Raw genomic sequence first — 22,507 nt, forward strand, 5'->3', positions numbered from 1 at the left:
TTCAGGTCAGGAGTTGCCATCGCTGGTGAAAACACACCATCTTTATTAAAAAGCTCTCATAGTTATAGTGTTACTGCTGTCAGTACAATATGTTCCAAAGGAATTTGCTTTGATGTCAAACAGCACTTTTATTTGAAGAGAGAATGAGAGGCTGCTTTAAAGAGATCATATCATACATGTTTTATTATTTTGCCCCCACCCCCCGAGGTCTGCTTCTAATGTTAGTGAAGATTTGAACAAGATTTTGATTGTTTAACAGGACATTTGTTGCTGCTTTATATTTTAAAATACTCTGTTTGTGAAATAAATAACAATTTTTGTGCTCCAACATGGGCTGAGGGTTTGCTTTCGGGTCAATATAGTTTACGTGCATCCTTCCACAGCCTCTTGCCAAGTCAAGTCTCCTTTATTTATACAATAATAATAATTCATTACTTTTATATAGTGCTTTTCTTTTACTCAAAGCGCTTTACATATGGAAGGGGGAATCTCCTCAACCACCACCAGTGTGTAACATCCACCTGGATGCACCAAAACAACCACCACACACCAGCTTATTGGTGGAGAGGAGCCAGAGTGACGAAGCCAATATATATGGGGATGATTAGGAGGCCATGAGGGCAAATTTGGTAAGGGTTCTGGGGTTAAACCCCGACTCTTTTTTCCGAAGGACATCCTGGGATTTTTAATGACCACAGAGAGTCAGGACCTCGATTTAACGTCTCACCCTAAGCACGGTGCTCTTTGACAGTATAGTGTGCCCATCACTGTACTAGGGCGTTAGGACGCACACAGACCACAGGGTGAGCACCATATAGCGCTTTATACAATACAGATTTCAAAGCAGCTCGTAATGAATTCATTCCTATTGAAACAAAAGGTATGCATGTAAACATAGACATTGATAACAGGAAAATGATACATGCAAAAAGAGTTCATTTCAGCTGTCCAGCAGCTCTAAAAAAAATTGTCAAACAAGAAATGCTCACACAAGTGTGTGTGTGCGTGTGCGTGTGTGCGTGTGTGTTTGCAGGTGAGATGCCGAAGCTGGTCCGGGGTATGAGACTGCTGAACCAGGCTGACCCTTGTGCCGAAGTGTTGATTCAGGAGACTGGAGAGCATGTTCTGGTCACTGCAGGGGAAGTGCACCTACAACGGTGTCTGGATGACTTGAGAGAGAGGTGAAGAACCACACACATATATACACATAATATACACAATAACATAAACAGTACTTAGGCCCGTTAGTATTTTTACCAAAAGATTATGGTTTTAAGCCAGCTATTTATACATTTTGCTGTAATGTGTCAGTAGGAAATATCAGTTTACTGTTTCCTACTGACACATTACAGCAAAAGATATAAACAACTGGTTTAAAACCTTTTTTTGGGAGGGTGAAAATACAACGTGCCTATGACTTTTGCACAGTACTGTATATACATACATATATACACACCACCATTCAGTTTGGGGTCAGTAAGATTTTTTTATTTTTTTTAAAGAAATTAATACTTTCAGTAAGGATGCATTAAATTGATTTAATGACACAGTAAAGACATTTATAATGTTACAAAAGATTTCCATTTATTAGTATAGTATTGGTAAGCCAGAATGTTGACAGACAGGAGATTTATATGATGCAGGCAGCGGCTCTATCAGCTGCTTGTCTCCCTTGCTGAACACGTGAGGAACTGTGATGTCAGCAACATATTTACATACTAAAAGTTGATTGTACAGCTACTCTCACGTGAAACCCATGCAGAGCTTAAAAAACCCCTAGTTTTTACTGTATTTTTGATCAAAAAGCCTTGGTGAGCATAAGAGACTTCTTTCAAAAGCATTCATAAAGATGTGTTTACCATCATACGCTCATCATATAGAGTCTGCAGGTAAATTAAACTGCATATTAGAAGAGAAGAAAGAATATTACAGCTGTCATATAGATGCCCACACTGAGACTGGGTTCTTTTGATTCATGTGTGTGCTGTGTGTTGTTTTTCATGCTAGACAACATGGAGCACTGACAACATATAATTTCCATTATGCGTTGTAATTCTGGGTAAAACAGAATAATTAAAGGGTTCGTTCCTCCAAAAATGAAACTCGTAAGACTTTCGTTCATCTTCAAAACACATTAAATCTTTCTTTTTTCTTTTATCTTAGAGCTTTCTGTTCCTCCATTGACAGCTACGCAACTGAAACTTTGACGCTTCAAAAAGTTCATAAAGAGATTGTAAAACTAATCCGGTGTAGTCCAAATATCCTGAAAAGACACGATTTCTTTATATAATGAACAGATTGAATTTAGGCTTTCATTCACATATAAACATTGATCAGTGAACATAAACAGAAGCTCAGAACCTGCTTGACTCGCTAGAACAAACCTCAAACGTGCTGCGTAACATGAGAATGAACCTCATTGGTTAATGCTGAAGCTCAAACATGCTGCGTAACACGAGAAGGAACCTCATTGGTTCTTGCTGAAGCTTAAACGTGTTGCGTAACACGAGAATGAACCTCATTGGTTCTTGCTGGAGCTCAAACGTGTTGCGTAACACGAGAATGAACCTCATTGGTTCTTGCTGAAGCTCAAACGTGCTGCGTAACACGAGAAGGAACCTCATTGGTTCTTGCTGAAGCTCAAACGTGTTGCGTAACACGAGAAGGAACCTCATTGGTTCTTGCTGGAGCTCAAACGTGTTGCGTAACACGAGAATGAACCTCATTGGTTCTTGCTGAAGCTCAAACGTGCTGCGTAACACGAGAAAGAACCTCATTGGTTCTTGCTGAAGCTCAAACGTGTTGCGTAACACGAGAAGGAACCTCATTGGTTCTTGCTGGAGCTCAAACGTGTTGCGTAACACGAGAATGAACCTCATTGGTTCTTGCTGAAGCTCAAACGTGCTGCGTAACACAAGAATGAACCTCATTGGTTCTTGCTAAAGCTCAAACATGCTGCGTAACACGAGAATGAACCTCATTGGTTCTTGCTGAAGCTCAAACGTGCTGCGTAACACGAGAAAGAACCTCATTGGTTCTTGCTGAAGCTCAAACGTGTTGCGTAACACGAGAAGGAACCTCATTGGTTCTTGCTGGAGCTCAAACGTGTTGCGTAACACGAGAATGAACCTCATTGGTTCTTGCTGAAGCTCAAACGTGCTGCGTAACACAAGAATGAACCTCATTGGTTCTTGCTAAAGCTCAAACATGCTGTGTAACACGAGAATGAACCTCATTGGATCTTTCTGAAGCTCAAACGTGCTGCGTAACATAAGAATGAACTTCATAGGTTCTCGCACATCAAGCGAACATGCTTGAGCTTCTGATTACCACAACTGATGTGTGAGTTGATGAATGTTTAAATATGAATAAAAACCTAACTTTAATCTGTTGATCATTTAAGGCGATCGTATCTCTTTATGAACTTTTTGAAGTGTCAAAGTTTCAGTTGCGTTGCTGTCTATGGAGGAACTAAAAGATCTTCATTTGTGTTCTGAAGATGAACGAAAGTCTTATGGATATGAAATGACATGAGGGTGAGCAATTAATTACAGAATTTACATTTTTGGGGGAACTAACCCTTTAACAGGAAATAATGCAGCTTGGTTGAATTGTATTGGGAAAAAATATTATTTGGTTAATAATATATATTTTTTACACCTGCATGGCAAGGTCATTTCATAAGCATAGAATGTCATTGTATTATGATGAAAGATTATGAAAACAAACACTTTCATTAGAATTACGTGCACTGGTGAAACATTTACAACACAATTAAGTTGTCAATTTTGATTTCATGTTTGATTTGCATATTTGACTATTTGATATGTCATCACATTATCAGATCTCTGCATTTTGTTGGACCCGAACACTTTCGGTTTCTTTCCTCTCCCCATTCTCAATCATCTCATACTATTTCTCTCACTATATCTCTCTGCAATCTATCATTTTCTCTTTCTCTCACAATCTCTGTTTCACTGAGGTGGTTGCAGATCAATATCTCTTGATGTCGGTCTTTGAGCATTGAGCCTCCTGTACTATTGCAGAGCTTAGACTAATTCACACCTCTGTGGCTTCTTCTCAACACTGACTGACTTGACAAATTATTCATGGCTCATACAAGGCACAGTTTTTGCCTTGGGGAGGAGGGGGGATGTTAAAGTTGGATTTGACACATACCCTTATAATTACAATTTTGAAGATGTTTTCTCCAACTTTAATAAGACACCAGGGTACATTTGGCTTGCCCTTTGGTTTTGCATTGTATAAACAGCATATCCGCATAAATTAGCAGCACCATCTGCTGAATATTGGTTGGAGCTAAATCCATCACATCTGCCCTCGCATATCAGTAGCTGTACCTTTACTTCAGTATTGTCTAACTCCTTAATCTAGGTCAGACTGTGGGTCTTAATTTTTTATTTTTATTTTTTTGCTAGCCACATAATGATGAATTTGGTTTGTCAATTGAGTATTTGGAATTGTGTGGAATTGTATCTGGTTATGTCTAGTGTAGGTACTTACGTTTACTTAGTTTTATGCAAGTCACATATAAAAAGGTTATATGTGTAGTGAAAATGTGTATTGAGCTACATAAAAGTTACATATATTCTTGGTCATAAATGTCGCAATACGTCTACTAAATGTTATTCAAACGGGGAGATTGCATATGAGAAAATGTGCTATACATTACATCTTCCTGAGAAAGTGGACATACAGCAAAATATTTGAGCTGTCAGGGTAAAACATTCAGTTTAGAAATGAGATGAGGACAGTTGACTTTTTCATACTCCATTGGGTTCATCTGGATATCAACTGGACCAAAAATCATTTCATGAATTCATTACCAGTATTCATTCAAAGAAGGAAAGAAAATCAGTGCGTTTGCTTTGATGCGCAATGCAAACTGTCACCTAAAATGCAAATTAAACAAGTTATTCTTTGATAACTCCTGGCACTGTTTATGCAACTGCTTGGTGCATTTTAAATGTAAATTATGTGACTAGTAATTGTTAAGCTCTTCTGTTTTGCTTGAAAATAAAATTGGCCATAGTATATGGAGCCCCACCAGAATGGCTTTTGTTGTGATTTCTATGTGCCGCTACGGTACAGTGTTGGCCTAGTGTCATGGTTTCTTATATTTTTGTTGTTCCAGAAACTGTCCTTCATCTCATTGATAGTACTACAAAATCAGTTTGAGTTAAGACCTGCGAGAGATACAGCGAAGAGACGAGAGGCGAATCAAGTGAGAAATTGTCACATTAACACAAAGGAGCGGGAAGCCAGAGAGGGATATGTCATGTTTTGTGGATGTAGATTAAATTTGACGATTCTGACTTGGCTCTGCTAGAGCAGTGATTGGCTTGTGAAATCGCACCAGCGTTCCATCGCTAAAAATGTTGTAATGGTGTAAGGAGACACAAATGAGCTCTTATCCACTCCCCATCTGGTGCTCAGCCTCGAGCTGCGGGCCTGTAAATTAACACAAGTCTCTCGCAGTGTTATTTTGTCCTGTTTTCAGGCGTTGTGAAAGAAAGACTCATCAATTTGTTTTTTACATTTTCGCCAAAGCATTTTCAGCTCAAGCGCGGTTACTGGCTGTTGATGGGGCTAGAGATCCCTCAGGTGTAATTTGGCTGGGCTGTAATAGAGTCCGTCTTGTCAAGGTTTGGAAAAGCTCCGGCTAAAGCACGAGATTAAAACATACTTAAACTCCCCATTGATTGAGATATGTTCCTGTTTATATTCACCTTGTTTTCTGTGCCTGCTTTCTTTCATTCTTTCTTTACTCTGCTCGTCCCACCTGCTCTCCCATTCTTTTCTTTATTCTGCTTTAATAGAAGGTCATATAAAATCCACGTTTAATAGGCCTGTTTAGAATTCCAAAAAGCCTGCAAGGTTTGCGAAATTAAATGTTAATTAGCTTTTCAAAGACTGTTTAAATGATATAAATGAGTATTTGCTGAATGCTGATGGTAGATGAGGAAGGGACTTGGGTATTCTTTTTCACATATCATTTATTTTCTTTGTTTAACAGTTCTATCTAATAAAGTACTAGACATAACTGTTAAGCCGAGACTTTAAACTAATTAAGTGTGCTCAGGCGCTGGCGTTTTCAACGCTGTCAAAATAAAAGTCACGCTTACGACACATCAAACCGAAATGCCGATGCCGATAATCTAATAAAAAAAATATATATATATATATCCTTCGACCACTACAGATAGGTAGTGCACTGCATTTCACATCAATTTTAAGATCAGCTGTTGTTCACTGTTTTGACAGCACCGGTGTGTTAGATCCCGTTTACACCTGGTATTAAGATACGTTTTGGTTAATCGGATAACAAATAAACAACGCTAAATATAGGTCTAAAATTTTTTGAGCTTGTCCAGTTTCAACCACTTCCAGAAGGAGTCGAAAACGCATTAGATCGGATTGCTCTCATGTGGTCGAATGTGTTCGAACAGCCACTAAAGACCATCTACTCTCCGCCTACTGACCTAACGCGTAAGCATTATGGGAAGCGCGCTAGCCAGACGGGATTCAAACTTTGTCAGCTGAAGACCCAAGTGTGGTTTGAAGATGAAAAACATACCAAGCACAATGTTCTCTAACCATTCCTGATTTCTAACACGCACTCACGGCGTTCGGCGTGTTCTTGTGGCTATCAGAGCAGAAACGAAAGCCGCTGCTCTCCTGGTGTTATTTTGCTTAAATTGCGTGAGCTTATTTCGTACATTAGATCGAAAGTTCTGAAAATACTCATACATTTAACCGCCCATAGAAATCAGGACAGAAGTGGTTGAAAGTGGACAAAAGAGACAGATTAAAACACCAGGGGTAAACAGGTATGTGTCTGCCTCGTCTATTTGTGATCCGATCGACCAAAACGCATCTTAATACTTGGTGTAAACAGGACCTAAGTTGCAACACTGCAGGTGAAGTCCTGCGATTAGTGCTCCTGACCTCTCAACACATCTGCCGCCTCCTACCTCACTAACTCTATCATTTCTGCAACTGGAGGAGAAACCATGACATTTTGCTGATGGTTTAGTTTTGTAGTAAATGGGCTGTTATTCAGTCACTAGCTCTTCCCCCTCAGGTCAAAAAGAAACAGTAGTATGAGAGGAAAGACAGGGGTGAGGACCCATCAGACCCTGAGCTGTAGGTTTGGAGTCTGTAGGGGTCAACCATGAGGTCAGGAGAGTCTGAGGTCAGGCCGCCTGCAGCATTTACTCCACAGTCTGAGTGGCGTTTAAAAATATCCTGTCAGACCTCTGTGTCAAAGCAGTTCAGCGATAGCTTGTCCAGACCTCTGGCGCAGCGCCTGTCCTCAGGCCATTTAGAACGAGGTCATGCCATGCCCTTAGTCACGGGATGATGACATCACATCCTCAGCAGAAAATGGGTCAACTGCCAGAACACAGAAGAAAAGGAGACTTTGCCATTAGCCCACTGATGTTAATTATTGATTTAGTTAAAGGAAACATATTGCTTGAGGTTTTTTTTTCAGCCTATTATTAGTGATTTTGTCATTGAAAAGCTCGTTAATTATGCCGTTTGTATCAATATGCCACGTAAAATGCAATTGAATATGTGCATCTAAATAGAAACTAGAGGATACATAGTGGGCCACTAATTGTTGACTCACTCACTGTCAGCAAATGTATCTAATCAATTAAAAGCCACATCAAATTGATTGACTGGCTAGTTGACTGTTTGAACCAGATACTGTGACAGAACAGCAGACTGTTGTTGAAAAACAATGAATTTGAACATTATGATGATTTATGGTGAGCCAATTATGGTAAATGGTCTAGTTTTTCATTATATTATAAACATTATATATGTTTTAGTTTTTTTGGATGTCCTGACATTTTTATTCTTATACAGCAAAACTGATACACTACTGTTCAAAGATTTTATGTTGATTTTTTTTTTATGCTTTTGAAAGAAGTCTTTTCTATTTAAATACTCCAGTCTTCAGTGTCACATGATCCTTCAGAAATCATTCTGATATGCTGATTTGCTGCTCACGAAACATATATTATATATAATATAATATGATATATTTTTTCAGGATTATATGAAGAAGAGAATGTTCAAAAGAACAGCATGTTTTTACTGTCATTTTTGATCATTTATACTTTATCTGTCGATTATACTACTCGTCTCACTCTTCTTGGCAACAGTTTTTCTTATTTACTTCCCATCAAATATTTCCAAATATTAAACTAATTCTGTAAGTAGTTTGAGAGGAAGCTACTTGGTAAGTGTTTACCCACAATACTGGTTTAAAAGTGTTTTTTATAATGGCCATTTTAATTGTCAATGATAACAGGAACACATTTCTGGTTTGGAAGCCCTACTGATGGGACTGAGGGAGTGCATTAGACAGTACAGGTTGAGAAACACTTGAGTTAGGAAATAACAATAAATAATGAGGTTGATGAAGCATCCAGTGAGAGGTGATGGTAACTGTGTGAAACGTATCGCACCTGGAGCTGTCGGTGCTGAGACAGCAGTGCCTGCAGATGCCCAGTCACGGCTCTCTGGAGGTTTCTGGTAAACATTTTCCACTGGATTATCTGCTTCCCAAACCGTTCTGTGGCTGTCTGGATCTAACTGGATTACTGAATGTCTCAGCGAAGACAGCAATCATGTCAACCGTCTGCTCCACTTAACAAAGCCTAGTGACCCATGAGACCCAAGTGTCCAGCTGTCTCCATTAACCAGTGACCCGGAGTGTGTTGGTTCCTCATTAGATTTAAGCCATTATCATATATCAAAACAAGTAGTATGTTTAGCTACATATAAGCACAAAACAAATTGAGTTACCCTGGATTGTGACTCTCTGGCTGAATATGCGTATGAAATACTTCGGAGTGCGCTCGCATCTTCCGGCAGAATGTTTATGTCTGTTTCCTCACGCAGACAGAAGGAGATTAATGTGTATTTTAATAATTTCTGCATGAATGGCCCATTGTAAATTAAATTTTACTGTGCAATAACGATGTGCTGGAGAATCAGTGTTTGGCTCTTACCGTTGGCTGAACGCCAGTCTTGAGTGTCGGCAATAATTTTCCTTCATGTCCTCCCAGTTAGTTTGAAAAATAAGTCTTTTTGTTCCTCTCCGGGTAGTTACAGTATTTCATGCGCTCTGGAGTTGTGCTCTGCACAATGAAAATAAAGTTGAATCTAATCTAATCTATTGCAGTGATATAATGTGTTTTAGGGTTGTCACAATACCAAAATGCAAGTAGTCAATACCAATACCTGTGATATTGGGATTTTCATACTAGATAGCTGCAAGTCCATTTAGATTGCATTCTCACAGCAAGGCCCAATGCACAAATGTAATATTCGTTTCTTTGTTTTTGTTTTCAAAACTACCTGTTGTTTGATTTGTTTCTTGACCCTGCGTGTTTTATTCTGGTTATTATTATTGATATTTATCATTTTTCTTGTTTCTCTAGGTTTGCTAAAATTGAAATCAGTGCTTCCGAACCAATCATTCCATTCCGCGAGACGGTGATCCGGCCTCCCAAAGTGGACATGGTGAACGAGGACTTGGGGAAGCAGCAGAAAGTCGCTGTGATTCACCAGGTAAAGGACGACCAAACAAAGTATCACGAAGGGGTCCAGGTGGATTCCACTGGTCTGGTCACGCTCACCACCTCAAACAAGATGGCCACGGTCAGGGTGCGGGCTATCCCTCTTCCTGAGGAAGTCACCCGCCTTCTGGAGGACAATGTGGAGCTCATCCGCACAATAGAGCAGTTCAGCCTGTTCGCCTGGGAGGGCAAGACTCTGGAAATCAACCAGAAAATTCTGGAGAGCATCCAGGACTTCAAGGTGAAATTGGAGAGCACCCTGCAAGGCCACAAATGGAGGGGTGCTGTGGAGCATATCTGGGCATTTGGTCCACGCCGTTGTGGGCCAAATATTCTCCTCAACAGAATCGAGGGATACCGGAGACCCTCAGTGTGGCAGTGTCTGGAACGAGAGAAGGAAATTGAAAAGGCTGAGACCACCGCATTTAGAGACTTTGACAACAGCATTGTTAGTGGCTTCCAGTTGGCCACACTCTCTGGTCCCATGTGTGAAGAACCTTTGATGGGGGTTTGCTTCTCTGTAGAGTCCTGGGACATGATGATTTCCACACCTCTTACTCAGCAAGACTCAATAGATGAGGAGTCCCACATGCAGAGCCAAATAGGTGAATATTCTGACGTTCATGTCTCATCCACAAGCTCTAACCGAAGCAGGAGCAGAGCGGAGACTCCTGGTGGTTCACTGGACTGTTATGGGCCGTTCTCAGGACAGCTCATCGCTGCCATGAAAGAGACCTGCAGATACGCTTTCCAAGCTAAACCTCAGCGGCTGATGGCTGCGATGTACACCTGCGAAATCATGGCCACTGCTGAGGTCCTGGGTAAGCGTTTATTACATTTCTGTTGTGTGTTTTTGTTACTGAGAGGAAAGCGCCCAGCACATATTTACATATTCTAATCTAAACGTCGCCCTCAGCAGCACGGCCGACATCGGGGTGTTCGTTAACAGTATATCTCGGCAAAGGTTTTTCCAATGTTTTTGTTTTTTGTTTTTTTACTTCTAAGCAAATAAACCAAAAAAAGAATTTTGCCTTGTTTATATTGGGACCTTGAAACATGTTCAGTCTCTCGTACGTTACGTGTGCACGAGTGCGAACCAAGCGTGCCCCACAAGTCCTGAAAAGTGAAGCCAAAGCGTCTCGATCGCCCCCAGGTGTGGTTGGTCCCAGTATAGGTCATAAACCAATCCTTCCCCATGAAGTCTAATGGGACGCGATGGAAACTAAACAGTCAAATTACACTTCAAATACATTTTTTCCAAAGATGTTTTCTGTAATTTTAGGTAGTTTTTATCACACTGATGAACGTTTAAGTGTTCGGTTTTTTAAATAAGTTTGGTCTTAGTTAGTTATTTGAGGCTATAAAACAGGGAATGTAAGCCAAGTAGTCACTGAGGCACCAACAGACTTTTTGGGGGATTGTCGGGAGGAGATTGGAGCTTCAACTTTAATTTCTACAGGTCCATAACTGTTTATTTTACACTAACACAATGAGTTGCTCTGCAGTAAACTGTACTAACCGTTTCTGTGGGAGTGTGGGTGGGACCTTGATAGCGCAGCTCCCCAACATTGTTGTTGAGGAGATATTACGATTTTTTTATATTTTATTTGAGTGTATCTTTAATTGTAGTTTATCTAACTGCACTGGCAGATTTCTTTTATTACTTTAAGTATAAAAAAAGTGAAAACCAAGTGGAAAATAAAATCTGCCACTACCGTAATACAATTACATCTCATTTCAAGATACAATCAAGAAAATGAGTCTTGTTCAAGTACATTTTTCTTGTTTGAATAGAAAGTACTCAAACAGAGCAAAGAAAAACAAAATATTTCATGGGGTTTCGAAAAACTGAAAAGGGCCACATGAAGGGATTGTTCTCCCAAAAAATGGAAATTAGTCATTATTTACTCACCATTGTGTTGTTTAGAACTGGTGGAAACCCAGATCAGTGAATAATGACCTACATGTCAGTCTATTCCCCACACGAAACTATCATATGATTTGGAACATATGAGTCATGAGTTTTTTATGGTGCTTTTGCATCCTTTTTGAAGTTTGACAGTCCCAGTCGTCATTCACTTTTATTAAACTTAAGACTGTGGCAAAGATTTTGTCAAAAATCTGCTTTTTGTGTTCCATAGAAGAAAGTCATACTGGTTTGGAACGACAAGAGGGCGAGTAAATGATGACAGAATTTTCATTTTTGGCTGAAACATTGCTTTAAACATTTTTAAACAGTAAAGCACATGCCAATCAGCCTGTATCTTAAATAGATCCACAGTCTCTTGACATGGAGAAAAAGGGCCATATACCGTGCAGAGAGGAAATAGTTCTCCCAGGTCCTTCCTTGATTGAAAGCTGATGTGAAACAGCCATGTACCGGTGTGATGTCATCATAGCACCAGGTTCCAGAACAAAAGCTAAATTGTCTGACCAACATGCCTGTGTGAAATGAACCCAGTTGAAGAAGTAAGGGAATCCTACCCCATGAGAACCAAAACCTCTGAGAAAATCAGTTGGCCTGGGCCAAAGGGGAGAAAATACGTAAATATTAATTATTATTATAAATTACCTTTCCGACCATTTTTGTTCGCCCAAGAAAATGGTTTGTAATCTGTAAATGAGGCGCATACATTTCATTTCCATAACTGCGATGAGAACAAAAGTATTTGGGAGCACAGCTGGAGTGTATTAGAGGAGATAATGGTTCTGAATATAAAATATATAAATTTCATTTTTCACTTGCAGGATGTTTTCCATATCCAGATAGCTAGTCACACTGTTGATATCCAGGTGTATGTATTACAGATGTTTCTAGATGTGATAAACGACTTACACATATACATTCAAGCTTGTAAAGGGTCAACATATATATGTGTGTGTTTATATATATATATATATATATATATATAACCCTTTAAATCAATGCGTCTCAGGCAAATACAGAGCATTAATTGAGTTTAGTTCAGTAAATTTTTTACTTTTTGTATTATAATCAGAATTGTATTCTGTAATATATTGGGTTGTTCATATTTGCCTGTTCAGGCACAAAAGGTTGTGTTTTAGTGGCATCCGCTAAAAATGTAAAAACATTCATCTGCTTGTGTGGTGTTGAACATGAACATTGAACATGAAAAGTGATGTTATAAAAACATAAAAATATATATATAGATAGATAGATTTATTTTTATGAAGGGAACAGATAAAAATAGACTGTGTGCATATATATATATATATATATATTTGAACATTTATTTATAAATCTGATTATGTAGTTAAAAGTCTGAATATATAAATTTAAATCCTTAAGTCTAAGTTTATTTTTAAAAAGCAAAGCAATTCCTGTTTTTCATTATATGTCCCCTTTAACTGCATCAATAACAGTTTTACAAAGTGACATGACGTGAAGGCCAAGTGTGGTAACCCATACTTGGAATTTGTACTTTGCATTTAACCCAATCAAATTAGTGCACACACATTAGGAGCAGAGAGTAGTGAACACACATCCGCACACACACACACACACACACACACACACAGCAAACCGTGTTATACAACATAGTAACATAGAGATGAGTGTTCATGGCCCAGATGTGCAGAGGTCATGACCTTCTATAGATGTCTGTCATCGTGTATTATTGCGAGAGCTTCATGCTCGTCTACAGTGTTAACAGGTCGATGGTCTCTGGGGCCGAACTGATAGATACACAGGCAACGAGTTTCTCCCCCGTCACTTCCATGTATTCTCGTCTATGTGTGTGTGTGTGTGTGTGTGGATCAGCTGCTGTTTGTGTTAGTTAAAGGATAAGGATGTCCGCCACAGATGAATTTTAACAAACTGATTGCGTGTGAGTTTCTGCCTCGTGATGATGGATTTTGTGTGCATGTGTGTTTCCAGGTCATGTCTAAATCCTTATGTAATAATGTCTGTGCTTTTTTAAAATGTATTTATTAATGATTGTAGATAATATGCATTATATTTGTTTTGTTCTGTGTTAATGTTAACTTAAACTATTAAGAATTATGTTTCAGTAATTGAAATAAAATAAAAGTGTTAGATGGGGAAATAAAGAAAACTAGAAATGTTGTTTTGGCAACTAATTAAAATAAATAGGTTCAAGTTGAGGTACTAAAATTACAAAAACAAATAAAAAAATGTATGAAAAGACTAAATAGAAGTATTTAAAAATAATTTAATTATATTATAAAATCAAATAACAAAATGACAAAAAATTTAATGAAAACTGAAAATATGAAAGTCAATTCAAAGTATATAAATAAATACTGTAATAATAATGTGTCTTCATTAACTGCTGAAGGAGTAAAAGTTCACAGTTAATATTTTGTTTGTAAATATGACCGTTATAGGTCGTGTGTATGCTGTTTTGTCCAAGCGGGAAGGACGAGTCCTACAAGAGGAAATGAAGGAAGGGACGGACATGTTCATCATTAAAGCTGTACTTCCTGTTGCCGAGAGCTTCGGATTCGCTGACGAGATCAGGAAGAGGACCAGCGGCCTGGCCAGCCCACAACTAATCTTCAGCCACTGGGAGGTGAATGAATGAATGACTGTGTGAATGAATGAACGAACAAACAAACAAATGAATGAATGCATGACCGAATTAATGTTTGCACAATTATTTCATATGTTTTGGATTCCTGTAGCTTTTATGTTTGGAAAAAACACTTTCGGTATGTATATAACGAATCAGTGCAAATAGATTTTAAAAACCGGTCAATCATAAATGGTATATTTTCCTGACAATCCAATACCGGTTGACCTCTTAAAGAATTGATTGAATGAATGAATGAATTGACAAATTAGTAAACAAATAATTGCAGCAATTGAAGAATGAATAAATTAATGAGAGTAGATGAATGGACAAGTGAATGAACGAATAAATGTTTGTATGAGTATTGACTAAATACGTAAATGAATCAGTGTAAATAAATGAACAAACAAACAAATGAGTAATGAATAACTTCAGCACTGGAAAAATAAGTGAATAAATGGTTGAGATGATCAAAAAAGTAAATGCAGGAAACAATGAATAGATGAACTAGTGAGTTAATGACGGAAATTGTGTGTGTGTGTATGAGTGAGTAAATTAGTGAGTGAGGAATAAATTAATGAATGTGTGTGTCTGTCTGCACATTAATTATCATTTTGAAATATTACCATTTAAAATAACTGTTTTCTAATAATAATCATTTATGCCTTTGTAATAAACAATTTTTTCAGAATTCTTTGAATAGAAAGTTCAAAAGAACAGCATTTATTTTAAATAAATAAAATTGAACAAAAAGTAACAAAAAGTATTGATTTCTTTCAAAAAGGAAAAACTTTTTTAACTTTTATAATTAGTGTATGAATGAGCAAATGGCATGAAACTGCAGAATGAATTAGATGTTTCTCCTTTGTTCTTTGACTAGGTATACGTGTGTGTTCAGTTATCTCACCGTCAGTCAATACTTTCCTCTGAACACAGTGTTAGTTTACTGGACCGGACAGGACACCTCAAAGATACTGAACCCAGTGCCAGAATACAGACATGTCTATACAGATGCCTGATAATAATATGTGATTATGCCTGGCTGGAAAACTGTACAGGCAGGCCAATCTATTAGATCCAGTCATATTGATCTGCTGTCAGATGCTAGTATTGCTGATCGGGCAAAAGCATGTTTACCTTGAGAGTGAGTAGCAGTCAGCGAATGAGTCGTGTGTGTGTGTGTGTGTGTGTGTGTGTGTGTGTGTGTGTGTGTGTGTGTGTGTGTGTGTGTGTGTGTGTGTGTGTGTGTGTGTGTGTGTGTGTGTGTGTGTGTGTGTGTGTGTGTGTGTGTGTGTGTGTGTGTGTGTGTGTGTGTGAGAGTGAACCCAGAGAACTCGCTGGATTGATCAGTGCGTTACAGACATGAGGAAGAGACACGTCCACGGCGTAGTATTGGAGGAACGTCTCATAACCGCTTACAGTGAAACTCAACTTGAGCTGCATTCAGAGTTGAGTTAACAATGACTCTGGATGGATGGATGCACATATAGAATTGCAATACTAGTACCTAAACATAAAACTAAAAAAAAAATTCCACGGTACCTTTTTGTTAGTGAAGTAAATGGAGAGGTTACATTAGAAACTATTTGTCTGGACTGCACTTCAGTCATGAGAACAGATGGATGGATGGATGGATGGATAGATTACACACAGACAGACAGATAGACAGATAGACAGATAGATAGATAGATAGATAGATAGATAGATAGATAGATAGATAGATAGATAGATAGATAGATAGATAGATAGATTACAGACAGATAGATAGATAGATAGATAGATAGATAGATAGATAGATAGATAGATAGATAGATAGATAGATAGATAGATAGATAGATAGCCAATGCTGTCAATTAGGTTGTATCACTGAATCAAGTGTTGTTATTAAGACTGTAAGTCATCACTGATCTTTTAAATCAATGGAGTGGAAGCTTTCGGTTGTGTGATGGTGTTATTGTGTATTTTTAGCAGATTGTTCCTCACGTGGGAGTTCATTGTGAGTTAGTTGAGCATTCCTGATGCTGTGTGTGTGTGTTTGGTCGGGGATTGGCGTGAAAGAGGATCAAAGGCTGTAGACGCCACGTGCGCCGTCTTTAACCCGACGACTGGCTGGGTGCGCTCTCTCCAGGCCGGGGCTGTGTGAGCGGGACGAGCTCTGTGGCCATATGGCGCTACTGTCAGCCAGAATGATGGGTCGAGTTAACCCTGACATGATACACACACACAAAGGGCATTTAAGGTCGTCTGATACTTCACAAAACAGTTGCGCCACTTTTTCATGCTGTGACTCAATGCAAAAACCTTCATCTCATACACAAACCACCCACAATCCAGTGTAACCAAGTGTGCTGGTATACCACAGTATTTAATGATTTAGTTGAAATGTTGGTGATTAAAATGAATCATTGAAGTTTGCACTTACAACCGCTTTCACTAAACTCCCCTTTCACTAAACTGTGGCTTAAACCATTACCGTTCCAGTCAATCCTACATATCATCTGACAGTTGATGAACTTAGGTTGAGATTAAGGCCTTATTTAGTCAATCCTGATTTTGTAATACTGTTAATTATGCATGTCTGGATTTCTTGATTCTAATTAGTCAATCTTGGCATTTTGTGGTCAGATATTTTTTGTTTTTTGATTTGCTTAGCTGCTTAATTGGCTCAAGAAACTGAAGGTATCATATTGGATCACTTCACAATCTCTTTCTTATTACATAATAAAATAATGTAGACTTACATTTACATTTAGACTTTAGACTTAGACAAGTGCATAATTCCATTCATTTATTTGTGTATTAATTATTTGTTTATTTTTTTAACATTCATTTATTTATTTTATTTATTTTTTGGTACTTAATAATTAGTAATAATACATAATATTGTGGCCAAAAAAAGTAGGTTAATTAATTAATTTAATATATTTTTATGTTTTTAATAATTCATATATTTAAAAAATCTAGATTTTTTTTTTTTTTAAAGGTAATATTAGATTTTAGGATAATACAATACATTTTGACTTGGTACTCAATGCTGAAGTGTGAGTGTTGAATTAACTTTCCTTAATTCTGATAGAGATGTTTTAATCTTTGATTTTTTTCTAGAAATAAGCCATGAATAATGTTCTGTATCTCTACTAGGAGAAGAACAGTTAATAGTCTCCTTCGCATGATGATTTTTGTGCTTAAAGTGTTTGAGTACAGTGTATCACACAGACACACACACATGACTCAAATTGGACGCCAGTCTTGGTACTTGCAGATTGTGTTTGCCTAGCTGGAGGAGGGTAATTCAATTCCATGTTTAATTCAAACCTTGCCTTTCTAGATTTTGGGGCCTGCTGCATTTTCAATTCTTCTAAATGTGGCCTTTGTGTGAAGAGAAAAGACTAAGACATTGCAAAGCACTGCAACCCATTTTGTCTCTCTCTCTCTCTCTCTCTCTCTCTCTCTCTCTCTCTCTCTCTCAAAATGTACAAAATGTCCCCACAAGGATGGGTAATACCAGAAATCTTTGACACGGTGGGGAAATTGTTTGGTCCCCATGAGAAAAACAAATATAAAGTTTTCTGTGAAGGTTGTGTTTAGTGGTAGGAGACGGGGTAGGGGTAGGGTATAGAATATACAGTTTGTACAGTACACAAATTGTTATGTCTATGCAAAGTCCCCATAATCAGAAACTGTGTGTGCGCGTGTGTGTCCTACAGCTGAACTGCTGCTGTTTTCCTTTCTGTGGACCTTTTATGGGTCTTGAGATGCTTATTTTGACTGCAGGACTTCTACAAATCTGTGTTGTTTTGAGAGGCCTAAAGAGTTTACAGCAGTAGTTCGCCCAAAAATGTCAGATCTGTCATCATTTACTCACCCTCATGCTGTTTCATGTCCCATATGACTTGTGAAAATATGATCTTCAGCAGAATGGTCACTGCTCTTTTCCATTTGACAAAAAGCACAGGGGTCAATAATACTTTTATTCAACAAATATTAAATTAGAAGTAACATTGAAGACTTACATTGTTACAAAAAAAATATTTCAAATAAATGCTGTTAACTTATGCTTTTAACTTTATATTCTTCAAATAATCCTGAAAATATATAATCACCATTTCCATGTAAATATTAAGCAGCCATGACCATTTTCCAACATTGATAATATTAAGAAATGTTTCTTGAGCAGCAAATTAGCATATTAGAATAATTTCTGAAGGATCATGTGACACTGAAGACTGGAGTAATAATGCTGAAAATTCAGCTTTGCATCACAGCAATAAATGACATTTTAAAATATATTCAAATAAAAAGGACCATATTACTCTTCTTTTTCAATAGTATTCTTACCGACCTCAAATGATTCAAGGGTATTGTATTTCTCCATATTTATATATTTTTTAAATGTCATCTGAAGTAATACAATATCTTGTGAGGAACAGACTGAAATTCAGTGTTCACTGAAAAAATGTAGAAAGACCTGGTACATCTGTCAAAACTGGCACATCTTGACGAATATGATAAATCTAAATGTAGATGATGTAGTGTACATCATACACATTTAGATTCTTCATATCCGTCAAGATGTGTCAGTTTATCACATCTCTTGACCCATTATCTCTGATGTCAAACCTGGGTTGACTAGCATCTTGACACGCCATAATTAAATGTATACAGAGAGAAAGATTTTCAGTGAAAGAGAGAGAGAGAGATTGATAGCCCTAGTCCCCATTTACTCATTGTATTGAAAATAACACCCTGTACATTCTTCTTAACATCTCATGTTGTGCCCCTCATAACATCATACAGGTTTGAAACGACATGAGGGCGAGTAAATAATGATTGTTAACTGAATTCACCATCTAAGTAGCATTTTGACTACATAAATAAACTTGTGACTTGACTTGACTTGGATGTTATTTGTGATGTGGAAACATTGCATTCGAGACGGTTATTGATATGTGGTTTTGCGGTTGCACATGTGTCCGCCTGCTAAAAGCATTAAATGGATCCGTTTCAGGGTGACTGATACGTCAGGAAATGAAGTAGGGTGAATAGGAATTACAACTGACAGGAGTCTTATAAAGTTGGTCCGGATAGCGTTTCCTCGTCGTTTTTGTTGTCGATCTCTCACCTGTCTTTGTCTCTCTCTTTCTCAGAGAGCCGCAGAGTTGAAAAGGCGCCAAACGCAGGACGCTGCACCATTAGTGTGAAAACTCACCCGCTCGCTGCCACATCTCAGAGAACCTACACACTCCATCTGACAGCCTGCATGCATGCATGTGTCTGAATGCGCGTGTGTGTGGGCAGATGTCAAGCTTTGACAACAGCACTTCAGTGTGTGTGTGTGTGTGTGCGCGCATGTGTGTTTGTTCCCTACTGTGCCGAGGGCCCATTAGACACCATTAGACACATATGCCAGGGCCTAGAATCCGCCCTCGATCTGCCTGCCAAGCGTCTGCCCGCCCCTGCCATGAGACACACTCACACACACACACACACACACTAATCAGCACCAGCCATGAGCAAGACGCATGCAGGTCAACATAATCTAATTGTGTAAGATGGACAAAGAAACAGACTAATGAGTTACACTGGACCCTTGTGCGATTCTGACACACAGTTAGTGTCATTCAGTGTTAGTGCTGCTATCAAACACACACTCCACCCTGACGTGGACAGCGGCGGACGCTCGCTCATTAAAACCTTCCATCTCACTACAGTTCCATTCACCGGCTTTGTCGTTTATAATGTAACAATTATCAGATTCTAGTACAATCATGACCAATTGAACAACCTTGAGAGTAAAAAAAAAAACTGTTAAATGGTGGCAATGGCAAGTGTCTATATATATATATATATATATATATATATATATATATATATATATATATATATGTATATGTATATATGTATATGTGTGTGTGTGTATATGTATGTATGTGTGTGTATACATATATATATATATGTATATATATATATATATGTGTGTGTGTGTATGTGTGTGTGTGTATACATATATATATATATATATATATATATATATGTATGTATATATATATATATATATGTATGTATATATATATATATATATATATATATATGTATGTGTATGTGTATGTGTGTGTATACATATATATGTATGTATATATATATATATATATATATATATATGTATATGTATGTGTATGTGTGTGTATACATATATATGTATATAAATTAATACTTTTATTCAGCAAGGACACATTAAATTGATCAAAATAAATGCTGTTCTTTTTAACTTTCTATTCAACAAATCTTGAAAAAAAATCACGGTTTACACAAAAATATGGCCAATATTTGTCTATTTAAACTGTAAATTAATAAATGTAAACATTACTGTTCAAAAGCTTTTAAAATGTCAACAGAAAAATGTCTCCTTTGATCTCCAAGGCTCCATTTATTTGATCAAGTATACAGTAAAATGGTAATATTTTGAAAACTGTTTTTATTTTTATGTATTTCAAAATATAATTTATTCCAGTGATGCAAAGCAGAAATTTCAGCATCATTACTCCAGTCTTCAGTGTCACATGATCCTTCAGAAATCATTCTAATATGTTGATTTTCTGCTCAAGAAACATTTCTTATTATCGATGTTGAAAACAGTGTAATTTATATGTGGGAACAGTGGTACATTTTTATTTCAGGATTTTTTAATGATTCTTTGAAGTTCAAAAGAACAAAATTGATCTGAAATAGAAATCTATTATAGTATTTTCTATTATTTTCTATTATTACATTATAGATGTCTTTTTTTATTTATTAATTTTTACCAATTAAATGCATCCTTGCTAAATAAAAGTATTAATTTCTCTTAAAAAAAATCTTGTTAACCCTTAAACCGTAAAAGTGTTTGTAACGTAGTAACATCAAATCTATTTAATTTAGTGCAGAAAAGTAATTATTATTATAAAAAAAAAAAAAAAATAGACTATTCTTGTCAATATTTGTGTGTTGCATATCTCTATTAGAATACTGTGTTTTTAGCTGAACAACATGCTAACTCTATTTGAATCAACAGTGATTGGGGGTCTCTCATGCAGCTTGTGTGAAGAACGCTCTTTGTGAGTTGCAGCTTATGTAGAACGTTCCAGATCAGTCATTTATAAGGTTTTAAGCCCTATTCGCACAGGATACGTATTACCTGGTGACCTCTAGTCATTTGTAATAACTGCGGAGGTTGTCTGTGATCTGAATCCCATGCGAATCGCCCATGTCTGTAATTTGTCAAGTAAAAATTCCCCCGCAAATGACCTACCATATTCCGCCGAACACCGAGGTCCTGTGATAATATTAGTCCCGCGTGAATCGGCATCTCTGTGATTTGGCGGGGTCATTTATCATTTTTTCAAGGTTTTTGTTTCCTGTGCGCTTTTTTTGTCCATCTTTCGTGAAGAATGGAGGCTGCGTTGGAGTGTTTTGATAGTATTTTGGGTGCTGGGTCATATCGCTTACACCATACGATACAACTATACAATTTGCAGAAAGAGAAAGCTGAAAACCATCAGAAGAGCAAAAACAAAAAGACTGATTAGATGGAGATGGATGACATGTATAGCAGCATGTGGTAAGGAACATTCTTCTGTTTATGATATATCATACAGCTAGACCTATAATAACGACAAGACATTTCCAAGCAATAGCCTATTGACATCATATCCGGGAGATAAGTCAGTCATTTCGAGTAAAATCACAGGCTTCGCTTATCCCGTGCGAATGCGCCACACGAAATTCAGATGTGGATGGGTAATTTCGAAATCACACAAGGTCCCCAGATAAAACTAATCCAGTGCGAATAGGGCTTTAGAAAGGCAGAGCTTGTGTGTGTTTGTGTACGCATGGCAAACACATGAAAAGTGCCCTGTCACTTGTTGGGTTGTGCTTGAATGAGTGCGCACACACAAGACAAAAGCTCTTTTGGTGGAGGAAAAAAAAGGAGGGATAGTAATCCAAGCTGTCAGGTCAACAGAGAGAGAAATGAGAATAAGAAAGCAGATATGAAATCAAAGATCAGCACTCAGGAAGCTCTTTGCAGGTTCTCTACTGCTGTTAAAATGCTGTTGTCTTCCACAAACGCACTGATCCTTCAGTGATGTTCGGGCGCAGATGCTCTTGAAGCGCTGGACTGCAGTCGATAACTGTAAATCCGGCCGTTGTTGCCATCTGTCCCGAGGTAACGGAGCCCACGCCGTGGGGCCTCTCTGGGACCAGGTGCAGGGGCCCCGCTGGACTCTTACAGTAATTGTACCACTCGCGCTATTGTCTGAGCATGAGGTCATATTGTGTGGAAGTGTGTGTGTGTGTGTT

General features: G+C 37.8%; 1 protein-coding gene across 2 annotated transcripts in view; it reads left to right on the forward strand.

Annotated features, from left to right (window-relative positions):
• The window catches only part of efl1 (elongation factor like GTPase 1), a 102,103-nt gene that overhangs the window by 76,419 nt on the left and 3,177 nt on the right, over positions 1–22,507 (forward strand). For both annotated transcript variants that reach the window (XM_084405334.1, XM_084405335.1), the window contains exons 17-19: positions 1,034–1,181; positions 9,480–10,438; positions 13,986–14,170. In XM_084405334.1, the coding sequence (XP_084261460.1) occupies positions 1,034–1,181; positions 9,480–10,438; positions 13,986–14,170 (1,292 nt within the window). The remainder of the gene's footprint in view (positions 1–1,033; positions 1,182–9,479; positions 10,439–13,985; positions 14,171–22,507) is intronic.

This window comes from Rutilus rutilus (assembly GCF_951802725.1).
Source record: "Rutilus rutilus genome assembly, chromosome: 3".
NCBI lineage: Eukaryota > Metazoa > Chordata > Actinopteri > Cypriniformes > Leuciscidae > Rutilus > Rutilus rutilus.